The sequence below is a fragment of the Thalassophryne amazonica genome, chromosome 22 (genome assembly GCF_902500255.1).
Source record: "Thalassophryne amazonica chromosome 22, fThaAma1.1, whole genome shotgun sequence".
In the NCBI taxonomy this organism is placed as follows: domain Eukaryota; kingdom Metazoa; phylum Chordata; class Actinopteri; order Batrachoidiformes; family Batrachoididae; genus Thalassophryne; species Thalassophryne amazonica.
Window position 1 is genome coordinate 23,739,726 of NC_047124.1, and position 21,564 is coordinate 23,761,289.

The 21,564-nt window shown below is 43.3% G+C and overlaps 1 protein-coding gene across 1 annotated transcript; it reads right to left on the reverse strand.

Moving 5' to 3' along the window:
• Positions 1-883: 883 nt before the first annotated feature.
• On the reverse strand, positions 884-16,679 carry LOC117504224 (pseudouridylate synthase 7 homolog-like protein). Its single transcript, XM_034163624.1, is given in 12 exon segments — positions 884-1,329; positions 1,377-1,552; positions 2,276-2,330; positions 4,941-5,045; positions 5,047-5,059; positions 5,168-5,333; positions 12,371-12,452; positions 13,485-13,583; positions 13,665-13,884; positions 14,003-14,162; positions 15,637-16,412; positions 16,617-16,679. Coding segments are annotated over 11 exon segments (1,980 nt in total). The 5' UTR covers positions 16,394-16,412; positions 16,617-16,679; the 3' UTR covers positions 884-1,182.
• Positions 16,680-21,564: the final 4,885 nt, after the last annotated feature.

Consider the following 21,564-nt stretch of genomic DNA (forward strand, 5'->3'; position numbering starts at 1 on the left):
AATGAACGGACAATGAAAGAGTCAAATATGAACACTTTACTGTTGTGAATGAGCACAACACAGAGGAATGTGAAATTTTACAGACAGTCAATCACAAGGGTGACGTGTGGGCAGGCTCGAGGATAGAAGATGTCTGTCCTGAGATGAACCGGAACCACACGATTTCCTCCGCCACCGAACCCGGAGAATACTGGAGCCGCCAAGTCCCGAGTCCCCAGGTGGCCACCGTCTTCGAAGGTCAGATCTGGTATTGCTGGCAGGGAGCAGAGACAATAAGATATGGGTGTGTGCACACCCAGTAGCAACAACGGTGGGAATTCCACCTCCACCTCTAACACACTCGTGCAGCTCCTGTCTACCCATTATCTGGTAGAGGTGTGCAGCGAAGCCATCGCTGGTCACACCGAACGCCGATCTCACAGACAAGGAACACTTCAGGAAAAACGGCTGCAAAAAAAACTTTAGCTCATAGGCAGACTTCATCAGATGTTACTGTGGCTTGATGACAGGTTGCGTGTCCATACAGTCAGTTCTCACAACGCGCAGTTGTGCGTACTGTTCATGAGGGGTTTTTTTTTTCTCTCTTCACTGCTGTCTAAATATTCTCATCAAAATTCCATAACTTAGCAACAGAAGGCGGCATTGGCTCACGTTAATAAAGACTGGATGTTACTCCACAGCAGCAGCTATATGATGTAATTACACTGGGATTTTATACTTCATTATATTTTATACTGCTTCTCAAAATGCCATTCTCACTGGAATACAACTTCATCTCTTTCCTTGACTGGATCGTATAAACTGGCAGGATGCATTTAGTTTCACATTAGAAGTGTGGCATAAACAGGTAAAATAAAATTACATTTTCTAATATGGTACAGCTTTTTTCTCAAGATAAGCAATTAAATTATTGCACCAACTTATTCAACTGCAAGTTAAATATTAACACTAAAATGATGAAGTTTAACCTGTGAAATATTTCATATCCTTATGTGTTGTCTCCACCTAGTGGATCTATATGGGCATTACACTAACAAATATTAAAAATTCATCCATGTTGCAAAACATCATACAAAACTGTCAAGTAGATAATAAAACATAACTAATGTAACACTAATTAAAAAACAAAACAAAAACAATGTTTGCTCCTCTGGAGTTTTTGACCATGTGGCCTCCTGTCCTCTAGGGGTCACATTTCATAATCTCTCTGAGGCAGATGGTGGCGTAGCAGGAAGAGTCCAGGTCAAAGTTTAAAATGAGAGTGAGGCGAATGTGCATCCGAGTCCTGTTCGACTGTAATGTTGCATCTCTGCTGTCGGTTTTCCGTTGCTCCACCTTGTCGCTCTTCTACATCGCCGCCCATCCGTAGCTGTTACGGAGGCCTCCTTGGGAATGCCAGCAGGGGGGCGGTAGCAGCCAGGCAGGTTAAGTTTTAGATTGCCGACTCTAAAACGACAGTTGCCCAGTCCATCTCTGGCCAGTCTGTCTCGATACCATGCCCCCATGACGTTTTCTGGATACGCCACAGTATTTCCTGGCATCGGTAGCACACCTGGAAAAAAAACAAAACGATACAGACGTTGTAAGTGACAGACACACTGAGCTTTGTTTTTTCTTCAAATTTCTTAATCAAATTTACAAAAAAACCCAAACAAAATAAATGCTGATCTTAAATGATTTGATGTCACAAAAATAAACTAAATCCTATACAGGCCCATCCTGCTGGCATCACTGTTGGGTGACGTATAGCAGTGTGTCGCGCTACTTTATTCTGCCCCACCCGCCAGGTGAAATTTGTTTCCGCCACCTATGGCACACACCTCGAACTAAAGACCGGTCTGGCTTACTCCACACTTACCTCTGAACAAGCCATGAAAAAAGTTTAATTCTTACTTTATTACATATAATCAAAAAAATATAACAACAACAAAAAAAAGATGTTTAAGTTGATAAGATTAAGTTTAAGAGATCCTTGAATCTTGTAGTCCATGGGCCAAGCAGGTTTTTGGTGCCACTTAAGAGGAAAAAAAAAAAGACAACACTTAGAAACCAGCCTCAGTGTACCATGACCTACACAAAAATGTATGATAGCCATCCCAGGGTGGTAGCTGTAGCCAGGTAGGGGTCAATGAAGAATTACATAGAGGTCAAACTTTAAAAATGATTCTCGTGTAAATCTGTCAGGAAGCGTGATATTTAAAATGAAAGTGTGTGTGTGTGTGTGTGTGTGTGTGTGTGTGTGTGTGTTGTGGTGGGGGATAGACGCGTTCCCTACTTGTCTCAGGTTGTACACCGCCCTCTCGCTCCTCTTGGTCAGTCACCACATGGATCTTTCAAAGAACAGACAGGAAACATCAGTGACACTCAAGTTTATTTGCAAATGATGGCGAGGTGTCCTGCTTTAAAGAATACCTTAGCTGCAATTAGCATTAGCGTATGTATGGGCGTTAACTCTGGCTGATCCTAACTACACTCAACAAAAATATAAAACGCAACACTTTTGGTTTTGCTCCCATTTTGTATGAGATGAACTCAAAGAACTAAAACTTTTTCCACATACACAATATCACCATTTCCCTCAATATTGTTCACAAACCAGTCTAATCTGTGATAGTGAGCACTTCTCCTTTGCTGATAATCCATCCCAGCTCACAGGTGTGCCATATCAAGATGCTGATTAGACCCATGATTAGTGCACAGGTTGTGCCTTAGACTGCCCACAATAAAAGGCCACTCTGAAAGGTGCAGTTTTGTTTTATTGGGGGGGGATACCAGTGTGACCACCATTTGCCTCATGCAGTGCAACACATCTCCTTCGCATAGAGTTGATCAGGTTGTCAATTGTGAATGTTTGGTCCACTCCTCTTCAATGGCTGTGTGAAGTTGCTGGTATTGGCAGGAACTGGTACACGCTGTCGTATACCCGGGTCCAGAGCATCCCAAACATGCTCAATGGGTGACATGTCCGGTGAGTATTCCGCCATGCAAGAACTGGGACATTTTCAGCTCCAAGAATTGTGTACAGATCCTTGCAACATGGGGCCGTGCATTATCCTGCTGCAACATGAGGTTGATGTTCTTGGATGTATGGCACAACAATGGGCCTCAGGATCTCCTCACGGTATCTCTGTGCATTCAAAATGCCATCAATAAAATGCACCTGTGTCTTCGTCCATAACAGACTCCTGCCCATACCATAACCCCACCGCCACCATGGGCCACTCGATCCACAACATTGACATCAGAAAACCGCTCACCCCACACGACGCCACACACGCTGTCTGCCATCTGCCCTGAACAGTGTGAACGGGATTCATCCATGAAGAGAACACCTCTCCAACGTGCCAAACGCCAGCGAATGTGAGCATTTGCCCACTCAAGTTGGTACACGACGAACTGGAGTCAGGTTCGAGACCCCGATGAGGACGACGAGCATGCAGATGAGCTTCCCTGAGACGGTTTCTGACAGTTTGTGCAGAAATTCTTTGGTTATGCAAACCGATTGTTTCAGCAGCTGTCCGAGTGGCTGGTCTCAGACGATCTTGGAGGTGAACATGCTGGATGTGGAGGTCTTGGGCTGGTGTGGTTACACGTGGTCTGTGGTTGTGAGGCTGGTTGGATGTACTGCCAAATTCTCTGAAACGCCTTTGGAGACTGCTTATGGTAGAGAAATGAACATTCAATACACGAGCAACAGCTCTGGTTGACATTCCTGTTGTCAGCATGCCAACTGCACGCTCCCTCAAATCTTGTGACATCTGTGGCATTGTGCTGTGTGATAAAACTGCACCTTTCAGAGTGGCCTTTTATTGTGGGCAGTCTAAGGCACACCTGTGCACTAATCATGGTGTCTAATCAGCATCTTGATATGGCACACCTGTGAGGTGGGATGGATTATCTCAGCAAAGGAGAAGTGCTCACTATCACAGATTTAGACTGGTTTGGAACAATATTTGAGGGAAATGGTGATATTGTGTATGTGGAAAAAGTTTTAGATCTTTGAGTTCATCTCATACAAAATGGAGCAAAACCAAAAGTGTTGCGTTTATATTTTGTTGAGTGTATTTGCATTATTCAGTTACGCATAAAGCCGTGTTCTCACATTCACGGAGATGTGCATACTCCAAGGTGACTATATGAAACCTTGTCCTTTTACCCCAGAAAACCCCAGAGGATCCAGAAAGGGAGTTTGTGATGAACTGCAGTCGGTGATATTCCGTCACTGCGCCATTGCTTAGTTTTATTGGCAGTGGCAGAATTTTCAAAATGTTTCAAAAATTTATCCCCCCCCCCCAAAAAAAATCACAACTTTGGTATCCCTCACATTTTCCTGGAGCCCCTAATGTTGTATGTGACACCGTCAGGATTTTTTCCAGAAGCACAAAGGTCGTGCTAATGTATTTCTTACGGGAACTGTTACTGTTGTTTTTTTTTGTACGTCATGTGGTACAAGTCTGGTGCATTACATCAACAACATCTGCGATCACAATCATGGTCGACTGTGATCTCAACACACTGATCTGTCACGGTTATCTGCGACTTTGGCTGTCCCACTCAGGGGCTGCATCCTTGTAAGACTGCATCACTGACCGTCTGCATCTCAGTGACGCGACCAGGCTGTCCTCATTTTCAAAGCGAATGCAGCCTTCTTTTTGGGCTCCCCATCTACAATCTACATAAGGACAGATCTTCGTGGAACATGGCCTTCGGAGGATGCGGCCCGTGAATTGAGACCCAGCCTTTGTAGAATATGTTAGAATTTACCTCCGTTAATGTGACCACATGCTAACATTTACTGTATATTGATGTCAGTCTGGAATCCAGTCAGTCCTAAACAATTTTCTGTAATTGTTTAATATATAAACAGGAAACGCGTGGATATTTAGCGAACACAACGAGGGGTCTGCTTGCTCCCGTTTCTACCTTCTGTCCTGTCTTACCTGAGCAGAGCTGGAGTCTCCAGTGTCTTCCACTTTAGTCTGCAAGGACACCAAGTCTCCTTTCCTGACACGATGGCCCAGAGTGGTCAGCCGGTGCGCCGCTGCCCTCGTTCCACACCCTGATGACAACAACAACAGCAACAACACAATCCGTCAGCTGGCTTCCACTTCTCTGACTGATAAATCTGAACAGTTTTCACGTTTCCGACTGTTTTCCTGCAGATGACCTGCTGCAGTAGGCGTGAGGGTAGAACACACGCATGCTGTGTGGCAGGCTGAGCCAAGCTTGTGTGCAGCCATCTGGACCGGTACCGTAGCGGTTCAGAGCTCGCAGCATCAGCCGCTCCCTCGCCTTATACATGGGCATCAACGCCAAAGCCTCCTTGGCATTATCTGAAGCAGAGATATGAAAAAAGGCCAAAACACACTTACAGTTCATTTCAAATTCTGCAGTGTTCTCACAAACGTAGAGCAGGTTGATGATTTGAGACATTTTAACTGTTTCGACAATCTCAATTGTAGTAAAAGTTCTCTATGAGGTTCAATTTGACACTAATATAAATCTAGAGTTTCAAAAAACTGAAAGGGCTGAAGTTTTGCAAATATGGATAAAGGCTGCCCTCTAGAGGAATGATTAAGAAATCTGGTAAACATTTAAATGTTTTTTTAATGTGCAACAACAAATTTTATATATATATATATATATATATATTATATATATATATATATATATATATATATATATATATATAAAACATGATGCTGGACTTGGTATTCACAGGAACTCAAAATCAAGAGATTCTGATTCAAGAATAGGTCCAAAAAATGTGATCAGGAAGTTATCGTTAACAAGGTTCTTGTAAATGCTTCTTTGGAAACAGTTTTTTTTTTTAATCTGAGGAATATTCAAAAAGAAAAAGAAGTGAAACTGAGAGATGGAAGTTGGTCAGAAATGACTGGATTTCTAGATGTGGCATGTTTTATTTAATGTGCAACAACAAATTTTATATACCCGGTATATTTAAAACATGATGTTGGACTTGGTATTGTGCAGGAACTCAAAATCAGGAGATTCTGATTCAAGAATAGGTCCAAAACGTGATCAGGGCCCGTATCCTCAGTGCATCTCAAAGTCATCTCAAAGAGCTCCTAATTTAGCCTAAAATATCCTGTCAAGGATTCCCAGCCTAAGAGAGATTAAAGAGGTGTCTGAGAGCAACTCTGGGCAAGGAGTTCGCCAGTCTTTCCAGAAAGGGGTTGTCTAGGGCTCCAAATTGGTTAGGACTGGCACTATCTCACTTTCCAAGATTTAATTAAACAATCTAGTTCAGGGGTGGCCAAGTTTGGTCCTCGTGAGCCACATTCCTGACACTCTTAGTTGTCTCCCTGCTCCAACACACCTGAATCCAATGAAAGGCTCATTAAAAGTCTGCTAACGAGTCTTTCATTGGATTCAGGTGTGTTGGAGCAGGGAGACAACTAAGAGTGTCAGGAATGTGGCTTTTGAGGACCGAACTTGGCCACCCCTGATCTAGTTAGAAACTCCACTGCCATCTCCAGTGGAGACATTTCCATGCCTCCACTGGAATGTCATCTGCACAAACTGTCTTTCCACTCTTCATCCTCTCCATACCTGCCCTCACATCATGTTTACTAATCTCCTACACTTCCTGATTTACTCTCTCCACATCATCCAGCCTTTTCTCTCACTCATTTTCTTCATTCATCAGCTCCTCAAAATATTCCCTCCACCTTCTCAACACACTCTCCTCGCTTGTCCGCACATTACCATCTGCATCTTTTACCATCCCAACCTGCTGCACATCCTTTCCAGCACGGTCCCTTTGTCAGGCCAGTCAGTACAAGTCCTTTTCTCCTTCCTTACTATTCAACTTCTTGTACAGTTCACTATATGCCTTTTCCTTAGCTTTTGCCACTTCTTTTATCAACTCACGACACATTTCCTTATATTCCTGTTTACTTTCTTCATCTCTCTGACTATCCCAATTCTTTTTTGCCAATGTCTTTCTCCTCATTCTTTCATGGACATATTCGTTCCACCACCAAGTCTCCTTGTCTTCCTTCCGCTGTCAAGATGTCACACCCAGTACCTTCCTAGCTGTCTCCCTCACCACATCTGCAGTACTCTGCCAGTTGTCCAAAACTGCTTCCCCTCCATCCAGTGCCTCTCTCACCTGCTCACTGGATTTCACACAACAGTCTTCCTCCTTCAGCTTCCACCGTCTGATCCTTTGTTAAGCTCTCACTCTCTTCTTCTTCACTTCTAAAGTCATCCTACAAACCACCATCCTATGCCGTCTAGCTACACTTTCTCCTGTTAGTCTCTGATCTGTTCCCGCGACAGACAGAATCCATCAAGTTGGTTGTGCATCGGTCTTGGCCTCCAAGGCGCTTGGCGCCATTGTGCCCCCTTTCTGGATAGACCAAGAATCACAGTGCCCCGAACATTGGGACGTTTTTCTAGCTGGACCTCCTCAGATAAAAGGGCTGTGATCACAGCCAAGATGAAACAAAAAAAATGCAGAGATCATCCTCTGATTATCTGGCCTTGTGTAACGCCAGCATTTTCTCATGGTTTGTGTCGTCTGGATGTAAACTGGATAACAAAGAGTTGATGTTGTTTATGTGAAATTTCCCTGCAAAAACAGGTTTGCGCGCGGTCAGATTCCCACCACGTCTCGTGCTAAAACATTGCAAGATGATGCAGCAGTGCCATTATTCCACTGTCTGGGGAGAACTCTGTAGTTTTATATGGTGGAATAAACAGAACACGGAAACACATTTTGATAGAAATCTGTTTACAGACGGAGGTTTTGCAGGCCTGAACTCATTCAAGAAAGCTTCTTTCTCCTTCATCTCACAAACTACCTGTGGGGCATATGCACTGATGATATTCATCATTACCTCCTCCATTTCCAACTTCACACTCATCACCCTGTCAGACACTCAAACTCCAACACATACTTAACATACCCTTTACAATGACCCCAACACCATTTATCTTCCTACCCTTACCATGATACAACAACTTAAACCCCCTGCCTATGCTCCTGCTCTTACTTCCCTTCCACTTGGTCTCTTGCACACACAATATGTCTACCTTTCTCCTCTCCATCATATCAGACCACTCTCTCCCTTTACCAGTTACACTGCCAACATTCAAAGTCCCGGCTCTCACTTCCACCCTTCTAGTTTTCCTCTTCTCCCGCTGTCTCTGGACACGGTTTCCTGATCTTCTTCACCCAGCAGTAGCCCAACTCAGGATCAGAGGGCAAGCCAAGACTCAAGATGGCGGCACCAGGTACGGCAGGGGCAGCTGCAGCCTCTTCATTCATATACTTCTCATGAGTAATTTTGTCTACTCCTACCCCTGTCGAAAACTGATTAATTATTACTCTCACGGAAAAATATTGCCATCTTTCAACATGCAAATGGCAATCCAAGCAAACAAACATTTCGGATTCGTCAAGTTCACCCTGGCTACCACTTTCATCTTTCCTCGTCTCTACGGCCGGTTCTCAACACAGATCAAAATTGCTCTAAAACCACAACAAACCATCGGATTTATCATTGCCATCTGCCTCCTGTTATCCGGGGCCATCCACCAGTGTCCCGGTCAGCCATGCCAACACCACCGCTAACAGGAGCAACCACAATAACCTACAGGTATTCTCACTTTGTTCATCCTACTCAGCACTGCATCAACCTCAGCTCCATTCCTCTGTCCTTCCTGTGAGCGCTGCTCTGGTGTCCAGGACGGGTGAGGCGATCAGCGAGACGAAGCCACTGGGGTCTGGGAGCGACGCCTCTACCTGGGGCAGACCATGCACACTAGCCCCGCTGCACTCACACGCCGGGCCTGCACATCCCGCCCAGACGGCTCTGCTGAACACCGAGGAAAGGAGGCTCCACCACCATCATCTTCAATCCGGCTACAAATCACCCACATCTAAGAGACATGAGGAATATTCCAGTAGCCAGCCCGCACCACGACCTCTTCACCGACTGCATCTCCGCGGCTCACATTCAACGCGTCATTGGCAACGACGTCATCACAACACGACCAGCACAATGACAAATAAAGGGAAACAGGGAAAACGCGGAGTGGATTTCCGCCTGCTCCGGACTTTGCCAAGATGCAAGAACATCTCCAAGATAAGAATAACACTCTTCAATTCCCAATCACTCACAAATAAAACCAACCTAATATTAGAACATATTCTCGAAAAACAAATACATATGATGTGCCTTACAGAAACCTGGCACAAATCAGACTCATATCTGGCACTAAATGAAGCATGTCCCCCAGGATACACATACCTGGAAAGGGCCAGGTCCACAGGCTGGGGTGGGGGTCTTGCTGTCATTTACCATAAAGATCTTATTATAACACCTCTCCCACTGCCAGAGCTCATCACATTTGAGTGCTTGTTATTGAAATGTAGACCACAAAAAGAAACAACAAAAATTCTCCTCATCTACCGCCCCCCAAAACCACACCCTGGATTCACTGCTGAACTTCAAGACCTACTAACATCACTCTGTGCAACCTCCAATAGTACACTTATACTGGGAGATTTCAACGTTCATGTCGACTCCCCCACAAACCGCCCAGCTGCAGAGCTCCTAGATCTCCTGGACTGCCTTCACCTCACTCAACATATAACAGTTCCCACACACACAAAAGGCCACACTTTTGATTTGGTCATAACAGACAATGCTCCCATTAAAAACATAAAGCTGTACGACCTGGGCGTGTCTGACCATAAGGCCGTCTCCCTGGAACTGCCATTAGCAGAAACATACCTCCAAACAAAACGTCAAATCTGGTTCAGAAACTTAAAAGCAATTGACACCATTCTCTTCAACCAGGACATACAGAAAATTTCACAAGTCACACAGTTCACATCAGTTAATGAATCCATTCAGCACTACAACTCTAGTCTTCACAACATCCTCGAGTTACATGCACCAATCAAAACAAGAACAGTAAGTTTTTCCAGGTCAGCTCCTTGGTACACAACAGAGCTCCGAAAAATGAAAACTGCTGGTCGCGCCCTGGAGCGCAGATACATCTCCAGTGGCTTAGACGTACACAAACAGGCTTACCGTGAACACCAGAAACAATACTCTATAGCACTCGCCACAGCCAGGTCCCAATACTTCTCTCATAAAATTTCAAACTGTACGGGTACAAAACAGTTATTTTCATCAATCAACTCTCTCCTCAAACCTCCCACACACTCCGACACCGATACCAGCACAGATCAGTGTAACAGGTTTTTGGACTTTTTCACAACAAAGGTAGCCACAATTCGGTCTCATCTCCCTGCTACAACACCATCTCACTACAAACTCAGTATCTCCAACCCACTCCACACTTTTTCAGATTTCATGGACACCAATCTGACAGAGGTAGAGAGGATCATAAAATGCATGAAAACATCTACTTGTTCATTGGATCCTCTCCCTACACCACTACTAAAGTCAAACATTACAGCTATTAGTCCTCCAATCAAATAAATTATTAACCAGTCACTCAAATCCGGTCAGGTTCCTCCAGCTCTCAAATCAGCCATTATTCGCCCTCATCTCAAAAAACCCTCACTCGACCCGAAAATCCTGGCTCATTACCGCCCTGTCTCAAACCTGCCGTTCCTTTCCAAAGTCCTGGAAAAAGTCGTATTAGTTCAACTCCATGATCACCTCCACACACATAACCTATATGAAATATTTCAGTCTGGTTTCCGCTCAGCACATAGCACAGAAACAGCCCTGGTCCGCATCATGAACGACCTTCTCATGACTGCGGACCAGGGCTCACCATCTCTCCTCCTCCTACTGGATCTATCAGCCACTTTTGACACCATTGACCACACCATCCTGCTCCACCGCCTCAACACTGAAATAGGACTCACTGGCACAACTCTCAACTGGTTTCGCTCATATTTCACGAACAGGACAGAATGTGTTACACTCGGACAATCCAAATCCAAAACCCATACTGTCAGCTGTGGAGTGCCACAAGGGTCCGTCCTTGGTCCAACCCTTTTTACAATCTACATGCTCCCCCTTGGTCAAATCATCCGTAAACACAAGATTTAATTTCATTGCTACGCAGACGACACACAGTTATACATCAAAATGGACTCCACACTCCCCTCAGCTCTGCCGTCTACCTTTCAGGCTTGCCTGGAGGAGATAGAGGCATGGATGACTGATAACTTTCTTAAACTAAACACTGACAAAACTCAAGCCATCCTCATCGGTACCCCACATCAAACCCAGTCCTCCTCCCTCACCAGTATTCCCATTCTCTGCCACAACATTCACCTGTCCCACATCTCACCTTTGACACCCACATCCGCCACCTATGCAAAGTCTCCTTCCATCACCTTAAAAACATAGTCAAACTCCACCCCTCCCTTTCCCAACCGGATGCTAAGAGGTTGGTCCATGCTTTTGTCTCCTCCAGGTTGGACTATTGCAATGCCCTCCTCGTCGGGACCCCTGGTAAAAACCTGCAAAAGCTGCAGCACATCCAGAACTGTGCTGCCCGGGTCCTGACGAGGAGGCACAAGTTTGACCACATCACCCCTGTCCTCAGATCCCTCCACTGGCTGCCCATCAAATACAGAATAGAGTACAAACTCTGCCTCCTGACTTATCGGTGCATGCACGGAACTGCCCCTGCCTACCTCAGTGAACTCCTCACCCCACACACCACCTCAAGATCTCTCCGCTCCACCACCTCCTGACACTGCCTTCACCAACCCAGGACCAGACTCTCCACCATGGGAGACAGGGCCTTCCAGGCAGTGGCCCCTCGGCTCTGGAACTCCCTCCCAGAGACCATGAGGGCCCCACAAAGTGTGGAGGCCTTTAAAAAAGGCCTAAAGACATTGTTATTTCAAAAGGCCTTTTAGATATCTTATCATTTGAAATGGTTTCTACAAAATCTGTTTTTGAAATCTGTTTTTAAATCCTTGCTGTAGCACTTTGAGATTTCTTTGAAATGTAAGGTGCAATACAAATAAAATGTATTATTATTATTATTAACTTCCGCTGGCACTGTGTTGGGCAAGGCGCCAGTGGCGGTCGTTGTTAGCTGAGGCCTCGACCAATCTGGTATGGAGATTCGATTTGTACTCTGCATCTGTATTTGGCTTGTTTTACACCAGATGCCCTTCCTGACGCAACCCTACTCATTTATTTGGGCTGGTTGCACACCCCATGTGGCTGAGATTTGACAAACTTTAAGGTTAATGCCCTGCCTCCTTCTATACTCTTCAATTATCTGCCATTTCAACGTAGCTTTGTCCGGCGATACGCTTCCCTTTCATAAATCTGGTAGTTTTCGGAAAACTTTCATCTCCGAAACCCAAAGTCAAGGTCTGCCAAAATAACACCTGTTTGGAGGAAGTGTCTCTTCGCTTGGCTGTGAGGATCATCGCCTTCCTCTGGAGTGAAGAAGAGCCGCACAGCATTCACCTGACGAGAACATACATCATGAAAATTCAGTAAGGTATATCTGATATATTATATTCCAGTTCTACGGTGGAACTATGCTAGTATAAGGATCTAAATATCTAAAAAGGAAGAGTAAAATAGAAGAGTAGAAAAGAGTAGAGTAGAGCCACTTAGGTGCCTGGTCTTGAGAACCAGGGATGGTAGGTTGAAAAGCTTTTTTATCCCATGGAAACTCTCCCTACCCACCCAAGCAGCTCAAGAAAAAAGTGTATATAATAATAAATAAGACATAAGAAAGATAAGACATCATATATATAACTATATTTAAATATTAAGGGTAATAAATAACATATACCATAAATATGGTACTATATAATATACAGGAGTAGGTATTACTCCTCCAGTATTTCCATAAGTATAATAATATTAAAAAAGGGGCAACAAGAAAAAGTAAAGCGTGTTGAAATGTATATGTAGACATGATGTAAGTACCTTAGTGAAAGGATATAAAGGTGGAATATTCCTGGTTAAAGAGAGCTCGAGGCTCGTGGCTGCAGCAACATGTAGAGCAGGTTAGCCTATAACTAACATGACGGAGAGGGATAAGTTCCAGGTAAGCTAACGAACATATATGTAGCTAACGTAAATAGTAGTAGGCCTGGTAACCACTTAAAACATTAAACAGGCATATATATATATATATATATATATATATATATATATATATATATATATATATATATATATATATATATATATATATATATATATATATATATACACACACACACACACACACACACACACACACAAGGTGAATGAGGGTGAGGCAGGTTATTAGATAATAAATAGCTAATAGGCTAAGCTATAATTGTAGCAGTGTAACTATATAAACAAAAGCTCAGATATAATATGTTATAGGTTTTATCTAAAGTTTATCCTAATTGTTAGGTTATGGTTAGCTAATATAGGTATGAAATACATCAACACACTTCTACATCCTGGTAAAAATGTGGCATATTGTCACCAACATGACACATTTGTGGCACTTACCATGTCCTCTTTGAGCAGAGCTAGACCTATGCTGTCAGACTGAATGCTCTGCCCGCTCCCAAACCTCTGCAGTCCGTAGTAGTTGACAAACCCTCTGGCCTGCAAGAATACAGCGTGTACATTTTGCTGGAAAACACCTCAAATACTTTACAAAGACAACCGCTGAAATGCTAACCGTACCTTGACGTTCTCAGCTGCTTCCTCGACCAGTGCTGCCACATGAGACTGCTGCTCTGCACCAGAACGCGACGTATCACTGACTCCATGTGGTCTCAGGTCACGGACCACCAGGTCAAAGTGGTTCCCCTGCAGATGTCCAAGTCGGAGCGGCTCTCTGACAGAGCGGACCTGGGATAGGTGCATCCCTCGCTTCTCAAACTCGGCCGTCTTCTGTTTTAACCTGACGACGCAATCATCAACAAATAGTAGTGAATATAAATTAAAGTTACACTTCTTGAACACATTAGTTTCTTCTGTCCCTGCAAAGTCAACCAGAGCCTAATGATCTCAGTGACTACCGTTGAGGTGAGACCTTCTTGACCACCATGGATTGGTAGGTGATCGCTCTCTTATCCTTGATGCCAGCATATGTGAAATCTGATGGTAGGACACCAAGCGCTGCAGCCATGTAGGTGATGGCCTCCAGAGTCTCCAAGTTCTCTTTACACAGAGTGAAAGCTGAAATGGAGGATGCATATATGGCATTTCAGTTTTGTCTTGATTTGGGGAAATCTGGTTTGAAATTTCATACCACCCCACCCCATGAAACGTAACACCCATCAGTCCATCCATGGATGGATGTTGTTTCATATCTCAGAAACCTCTGACTGTGTGGTCTTAATTTTAGCGTAATTTTAGTTGCAATACAATTTTCTTGAGGCTGCAATGGAACACTCTGACACAAATTGAAGTGTTGCCATGGTAACGGCCAAAAACAACAAAACTCAACCACTACTCAGATCCCAGTACCCATTTATGTATGAGAGCATAGCTTTTTTACTCAGTCCTACTAAAGAGTTTTCCTAAAAATGGCAATGCCCACTTTGACCTTTTAGTGTATCTCAATAAACACTGAGACTAGAGAGCAAAATCTGGGCTTAAATTATTCAGAAATCTCAATCTTCCATTTGTTCCATTTGAGCATTTTTTCAGGAAATAAAAATGAAAGATGCCTTTCAGTGTCAGGTCAGTAATTCAATATATTAGCTCCCACCACTGTGGTGGAAGAGCTAACGCATGTGTGTCCCTGGCCTTCAATGTGCGATTTCTCAACACCAAATCTTAACCGTCCCAATGCATTTGGGATATAAGTTCATCTCACTATCCGCTTGTGTTTTCAGAGGGCGCCAACTTTGACCATCACTTTTTTGAGTCAAATCCAAATTCATACATGTTTCCATTACTATTGTCCTGCAATTTCTTGACACCAAATTGTCAAAAACCCAAGGTATTTGTGGCATACATACATCTTACCCCCCCCCCCATGTGAGGGTTGCCCTACATTGATGTCCAGTAGATGACTAATCAATCAGCTATTAAATTAACTGACAACTATTTTGAGTCTTTTTTAAATATCCAAATTCTTTGATTTCACTTGGACAAACATGAATACTTTTTGGTTATTTTACTAGTTTCCTTGCTCCTCTCTGGCAGTAAACTGAACATCATTCGGTTGTGAACAAAACAAGAATTTGAAGGCATCATCTCGGGCTACGGAAAATACTGATCAACAATTTTCACTAATTTCTGACTAAAATAATGGATTAATCAGTCAGCTATTTTGTAGAAGGACTAGTTATAAACCGTAACGTTTGTCTCAGCTCTCAGGTCTCCAGATTAGAAATATTTGAATTTGTTTAAAAACCAGGTGCACACCAATTCAATTTGATTTATTTATGCAGCACCAAATCACAATGCAAGTTGCCCCAAGGCGCTTCACAAGGGTAAGATCTAACTGTATCAACCCTACCTAGACTGTGGAATGAACTAGCTTTACCTCTATGTTCCATTGACTCTGTTGACTCTTCAAAAGCACCTGGAGTTTTTATTCAGATAATTAAATGAGTTGGATCTAATTTTTTTTCCCCTTCTAATGTGCAAAATTATGAAGATGAAAAAGGCTCACAAAGTGACCGATAAAGGTAATACTTACCGGTGTAAATATCTTCCTCCTTCTGGTCGTCCATGGTCCTTTTCTTCGGCCTCCCTCGCTGTCTCAGCCTCACTGAAATCTGTGTCACGCCCTGATCCACGAAGCTTTTGGTCTCCACCAGCTTACCAAACCTCCTGCTGATGAAGTGGTGAACAGCCGTCCGGTGCTCCTTATCATCATCAGGTCGAAATGCAAACGAAGAACCTTGAGCTTTGGCATCTATGAACCTGAAAAAGTCCTCTGCTTCATCATGGGTGACCAACTGGGACAGCTCTCTGTAATCCGGATCTTCTCTCACCCTGATCTCAGGCTGAGCTGTCACCGTCATGAGAAAGGGGAAGCGCTGCCTGATTGCACGGTGGACATTCGCTCTCTGGTGTTTGTCAGGGAAAAAGCCCAGAGAAAACTCCAGTTTGCTGAGCTTTTCGGCCTCGTCGTTTTCACCTTTGAGAGTCCCGGCGAACTGCTCGAGCTCCTCGTTGACCGACTGACCTAAAACGACACTCAGATCGAGACTTCCCAGTCTGGCCGGGGTGTCGTCCTGAGGACACTGATCGTCCTGCTTCCATCCTGGTTCTCTGGCCCTGTCAGTGAAGCTTTTTGAGGTTTGTGGAGATGCTGCACTGACCTGCTGTCCTGTGACGTCAATCTCAGTCACCACAAAGTCTCTGACAAACGTTTTGATGCTTCCACAGAAACCTTCATGAGTGGACATGAAACACGCAGGGATGATCTCAGACCCACCGTCCTGCATCATCGTTTCTCCGGAGTTCGTCCTGTTACACACAGAAACCAGTAACTGAATTAATAAGATGGGTTTAAACAACAACAACAACAAAAAAAGTAAAGGTCAGAAAGCAAATAGGTTATGCTAATTTAGCACACAGGGTTATCCTCCTGTCGCTGTTGCTATAATTAAAAAGCAAAGCTCACTTTTCTCTCTAAATGCAATTAAGGATTTAAGGAAAAATAATAATAACCTGTTGTCCTTCGCTCTGGAGCCGCATGGAGCAAAAAAATTGGGGGGAAAAAATCAGATGTAAACAAAAAAAAAAACACGATTCAGTCTTCTTCTTCTTCGTCGTCGTCGTCGTCTTCTTCTTCTTCTTGGAGGTAAGCGGCAGATTCCAAGTGACATTAGCTACATACCGCCACCTATTGTACATGAGTGTGCAAAAGGACTAAGCAGAGTGCATTTCTGATGTAAAAAAAAAAAAAAAAAAAATCTATATTAAGCTTACGACTTGTTGTTTCCTGTCATATTACCTGTAATAGTTCTTAATCCATATAAATAACACGTGTTCTACAACTTCCCTTTATCGACTTTCTGTAAACCTGTTATCTGAAATGCAGCATTAAAGGTGCACTGCCTTTCTATCATTTAAGGCCTAAAAATAATTTTCTTTTGTTTTTTGTTTTTAATTTTGTTTCTTTGCATTCAAATAAAGGACTCATAAAATTATATCAACAATATGATCAAATTTTACCTTGTCAAGAATCTGTTTAGAATTTTGACCCACAAGGGTTAGAATGCAATAAAACAAAGCTGTGACACACCTTCTGTGGCAATGTCATCAATGACTGGTGTGTGTAAGTGTGTGTGTATGGGGGGGCTTGTATGCCACCTATGCTAATGTTAGCATCAGCCCTTCATTTCACTTGTTACTGAAAGTGCCAAAAAAACAAACAAAAAGAAAAGCAAATATAAGCAAACAGAAAGTTATGAACACAGCTAGTAAACCTATGAGACATCATATTTGGAGGAAATAAGGATGCAATCAGGACACATTTTACATGAACAATTTGCAATCTGCAAGACAGCACTGACAGGGGCCTAGCAACACAAAATTTTGAGTTTGGCGTCGAGGCTCCAACCTCATCACACCCCGCAGATTATGATTTATGATGTTAGGGAGTGATAACTAGATATATATTCCCCCCTCCCCTTAGTCGAAGCCCACAGGTGGATACCAGGATGGAGGCGGGGCTGACAGCACCTATATATAGGCTTATACAGTATATTAGGTTTATAAAGCAGTCATAGCGAGTCATCTGCATTTTAAGCAGCCCGCCCAATTTGAAGGAAGTTGTTTAGTAGAGTGTGTGTAAGGGGTTATATGGAGCACGAGACATGTAAAGCGTACACACGTGGACTAAATGTTGGTACCGTTAAATTTTATGTACACATTCAGAGTCTCGAAACAAAGCAATTTAATTTAATCAAAAATATTTTTTATAAATGTCCAAAGTTATTATGGAAATTAAGTCCAAGACATAGTCAGACTTGGAAATGTTCAGGTATCCATCCCCTGACTTGTATAAAGACAACTGTGTGTAAAAGTAATGATTTACTGCAAATTTATTAAAGGTTGTCAATAATAATAAGAATTTTATGTCACAATTTTTATTTCACTTTACAAAGCATTTTGCTTTGTTCTTGTTGCCCAATAAGTGGACATTTTAAAAGTGATTTTGATTTAGCAAAATTTTTGTTTCTGACCATATTACGGTAAAATGCGTACCTAAAATATAGGGGTTACCAAGAATTTTGTCCATGCGTGTTTGCACAGCAAAGGAGCTTGAAATTAGAATCAAGTCACAAAATGTGCAGTGGAACAATAGACGTCTCGCTGCGGTCAACTGCTTTTGCCCAAACTCATCAGAGTCCCCGTGGGAATGAGTGAAGAACTGGATCCCATTCCAGATTTTTAAATACGGTAAATGCTTAAAATCCGCGGTTTGCATCGACACTTTTTTTTTGGCCGAGTGAGAAAAACTGCTGCATGAATTCTAAGACAATCTGTCAGCCGTGGACATGTCCCCCGTAGGAACCAAAGCATACAAAAGGAAAGGACGTCCATTTCCTTTGTCCAAGTTTAACATCAGATTCGAACTACAGATTTGGCACTTGATATTTTCACATCGAGGCAATAAAACTTTTTAAAAGTTTCATGGACATGACAGATCATTTCCACTGATGGACTTTAGGACAATCATCTGCAGGGCAGTTTCTTTCTCCTTCATGACCCAGGAGTTGTTTTGTGTTGTTCTTCACTCGTGTTTCTTTGGTAATCCAGAACACTCATGGGCAAAATAAAAAATTCCTTCAAGTCATTCCAAAAAAAAGGCCTTTTGGCCTTTTGTGTCTTTGCACCCGCCAACTTCCTCTGTGTTGCAGAATGTCTCCATCTGTCAGTATGCGATCGTACATGTGTTTATGCTGACGGTTGAAACGTGGCAGCAAACACTGAACAAAATGTGCTCTTTGTGCTCCCCAGATTTTGGGAAACGCCTCAACCGTCATCTGCTTTAGCATTTACTCGTCTGGAGCTTACAGGAACTCGCGTCCCTCTCAGTCTGTCCTCTGAACAGAGGTCATGTGACACCAGTTATCACTTGTTCCTTTGTTCTTCCAGTACAACAGCAGACAAAAAGCGCATTATTGAGGGGGATCAGAGGCGAGTACAGTCGTAGCTCCAGTTGAGAGTCCACCGTGTCCCTCATACCAAAAGTTGGTTGAGAATTTCTGTGAAATTTCTTGAAAATAATGTGACATCATAAAGAAGGAAGGCGGGTTAAAGATTATGACATCATAATGGTCCAATTTTATGTTTTGCTTTACAACATTATGCATGAAAAAAAAAAAAAATTCTTAGGATTTTCTTTATGATACCAAAAGTGAAGAATGTTCAGTCCACAAACATTTATTTCAATCAATCAGTCAATCAATACTTTGTGCTTGTCATAATAACACAGTTATAAATAACAAGATATCATTTAGAGCAACTTATTACTGATGTAGAAATAAATTTAGAAAGTGCAAATCGTGCATTGACATTAATATCCAGAGGAGCCCAGCAGTATTTTTTTAATTATATATATATATATAAAAACAGTGAGGAAAATAAGTATTTGAACCCTTCGATCTCACTTTGTGGGGTAAGGATGATTCTGAGAAAGCTCAGAACCATTGAAGAGAGCTCGGACCACAGTCACAAAGATTACATTAGTAACACATGATGTTGTCATCGTTTAAAATCCTGCAGGGCAGCAAGGTCCCCCTGCTCAAGCCAGCACATGTCCAGGTCCATTTGAAGTTCACCAGTGACCATCTGGATGATCCAGAGGAGGCATGGGTGTTGTGAAAGTGTAGTGACACGGACCCACAACAGGGGGCGTAAATGAACGGACAATGAAAGAGTCAAATATGAACACTTTACTGTTGTGAATGAGCACAACACAGAGGAATGTGAAATTTTACAGACAGTCAATCACAAGGGTGATGTGTGGGCAGGCTCGAGGATAGAAGATGTCTGTCCTGAGATGAACCGGAACCACACGATTTCCTCCGCCACCGAACCCGGAGAATACTGGAGCCGCCAAGTCCCGAGTCCCCAGGTGGCCACCGTCTTCGAAGGTCAGATCTGGTATTGCTGGCAGGGAGCAGAGACAATAAGATATGGGTGTGTGCACACCCAGTAGCAACAACGGTGGGAATTCCACCTCCACCTCTAACACACACTCGTGCAGCTCCTGTCTACCCACTTATCTGGTAGAGGTGTGCAGCGAAGCCATCGCTGGTCACACCGAACGCCGATCTCACAGACAAGGAACACTTCAGGAAAACGGCTGCAAAAAAGAGTTCAGACTGATACACAGTTCACTTTCAAGGCTGAGAATACTACCTGAACGGTTTGACGATATCTCGGCGATGAGGTGGAGATGACGTCCGGGTTTTATGGAGTGAGATGATGAAGCATGAATGAGTGACAGCTGTCAGGAGATAATGAGTGACAGCTGTCACCCCTGGCTGTGTCCGTGGCGGCAGCGCCCTCTCGTGCCTGAAGCCCGCACTTCAGGCAGGACGCCCTCTGGTGGTGGGCCAGCAGTACCTCCTCTTCTGGCGGCCCACACAACAATGGGAGAAGGTCATGTGGTCAGATGAGACCAGAATAGAGCTTTTTGGAATCAACTCCACTTACCATGTTTGGAGGATGAGAACAACCCCAAGAAAACCATCCCAACTGTGAAACATGGGGGTGGAAAATCATACTTTGGGGGTGCTCTTCTGCAAAGGGGACAGGACGACTGCGCCGTATTGAAGGGAGGATGGGTGGAGTCATGTATTGCGAGATTTTGGCAAACAACCTCCTTCCCTCAGTCAGAGTGTTGAAGATGGGTCATGGCTGGGTCTTCCAGCATGACAATGACCCCAAACACACAGCCAGGGCAACTAAGGAGGGGCTCCGTAAGAAGCATTTTAAGGTCCTGGAGTGGTCTGGCCAGTCTCCAGACCTGAACTCAATAGGAAATCTTTGGAAGGAGCTGAAACTCCAAACCTGAAAGATCTAGAGAAGATCTGTATGAAGGAGTGGACCAAAATCCCTTCTGCAGTGTGTGAAAACCTGGTGAAAAACTACAGGAAACGTTTGACCTCTGTAATTGCAAACAAAGGCTACTGTACCAAATATTAACATTGATTTTCACAGGTGTTCAAATACTTACTTGCAGCAGTAACATACAAATAAATTATTGAAAAAATCATACATTGTGATTTCCAGATTTTTTTTTCTCATATACGTATACTTTTGAAGTATTCAACCTTAATAGAGTTAAAAAAAAATAATAATAATAATTTGATGCTGTTGCAAGAGTGTAAATTGGATATGCTAATGATAAAACATTTTTGTGTTGTGTGGGCATAAAAGTTTGCAGTAATGCTAAGTTGAGACTTATTGGGTATTCCACCTAGGGGGCGCGGTTGAGGCGAGAGAGAGGAGAGGGAGAAGGAGAAGTGGTAAAGGCTGTGTGTGCGAGCTCACTATAAGGAGTTATGAGAAAGACCCTAAACCTGTTGACTGCTTTATTCATTCACACACACCCACGTCGCTTTTTACACTGCTTTTATATCAGCCTCGTTGTGAGACC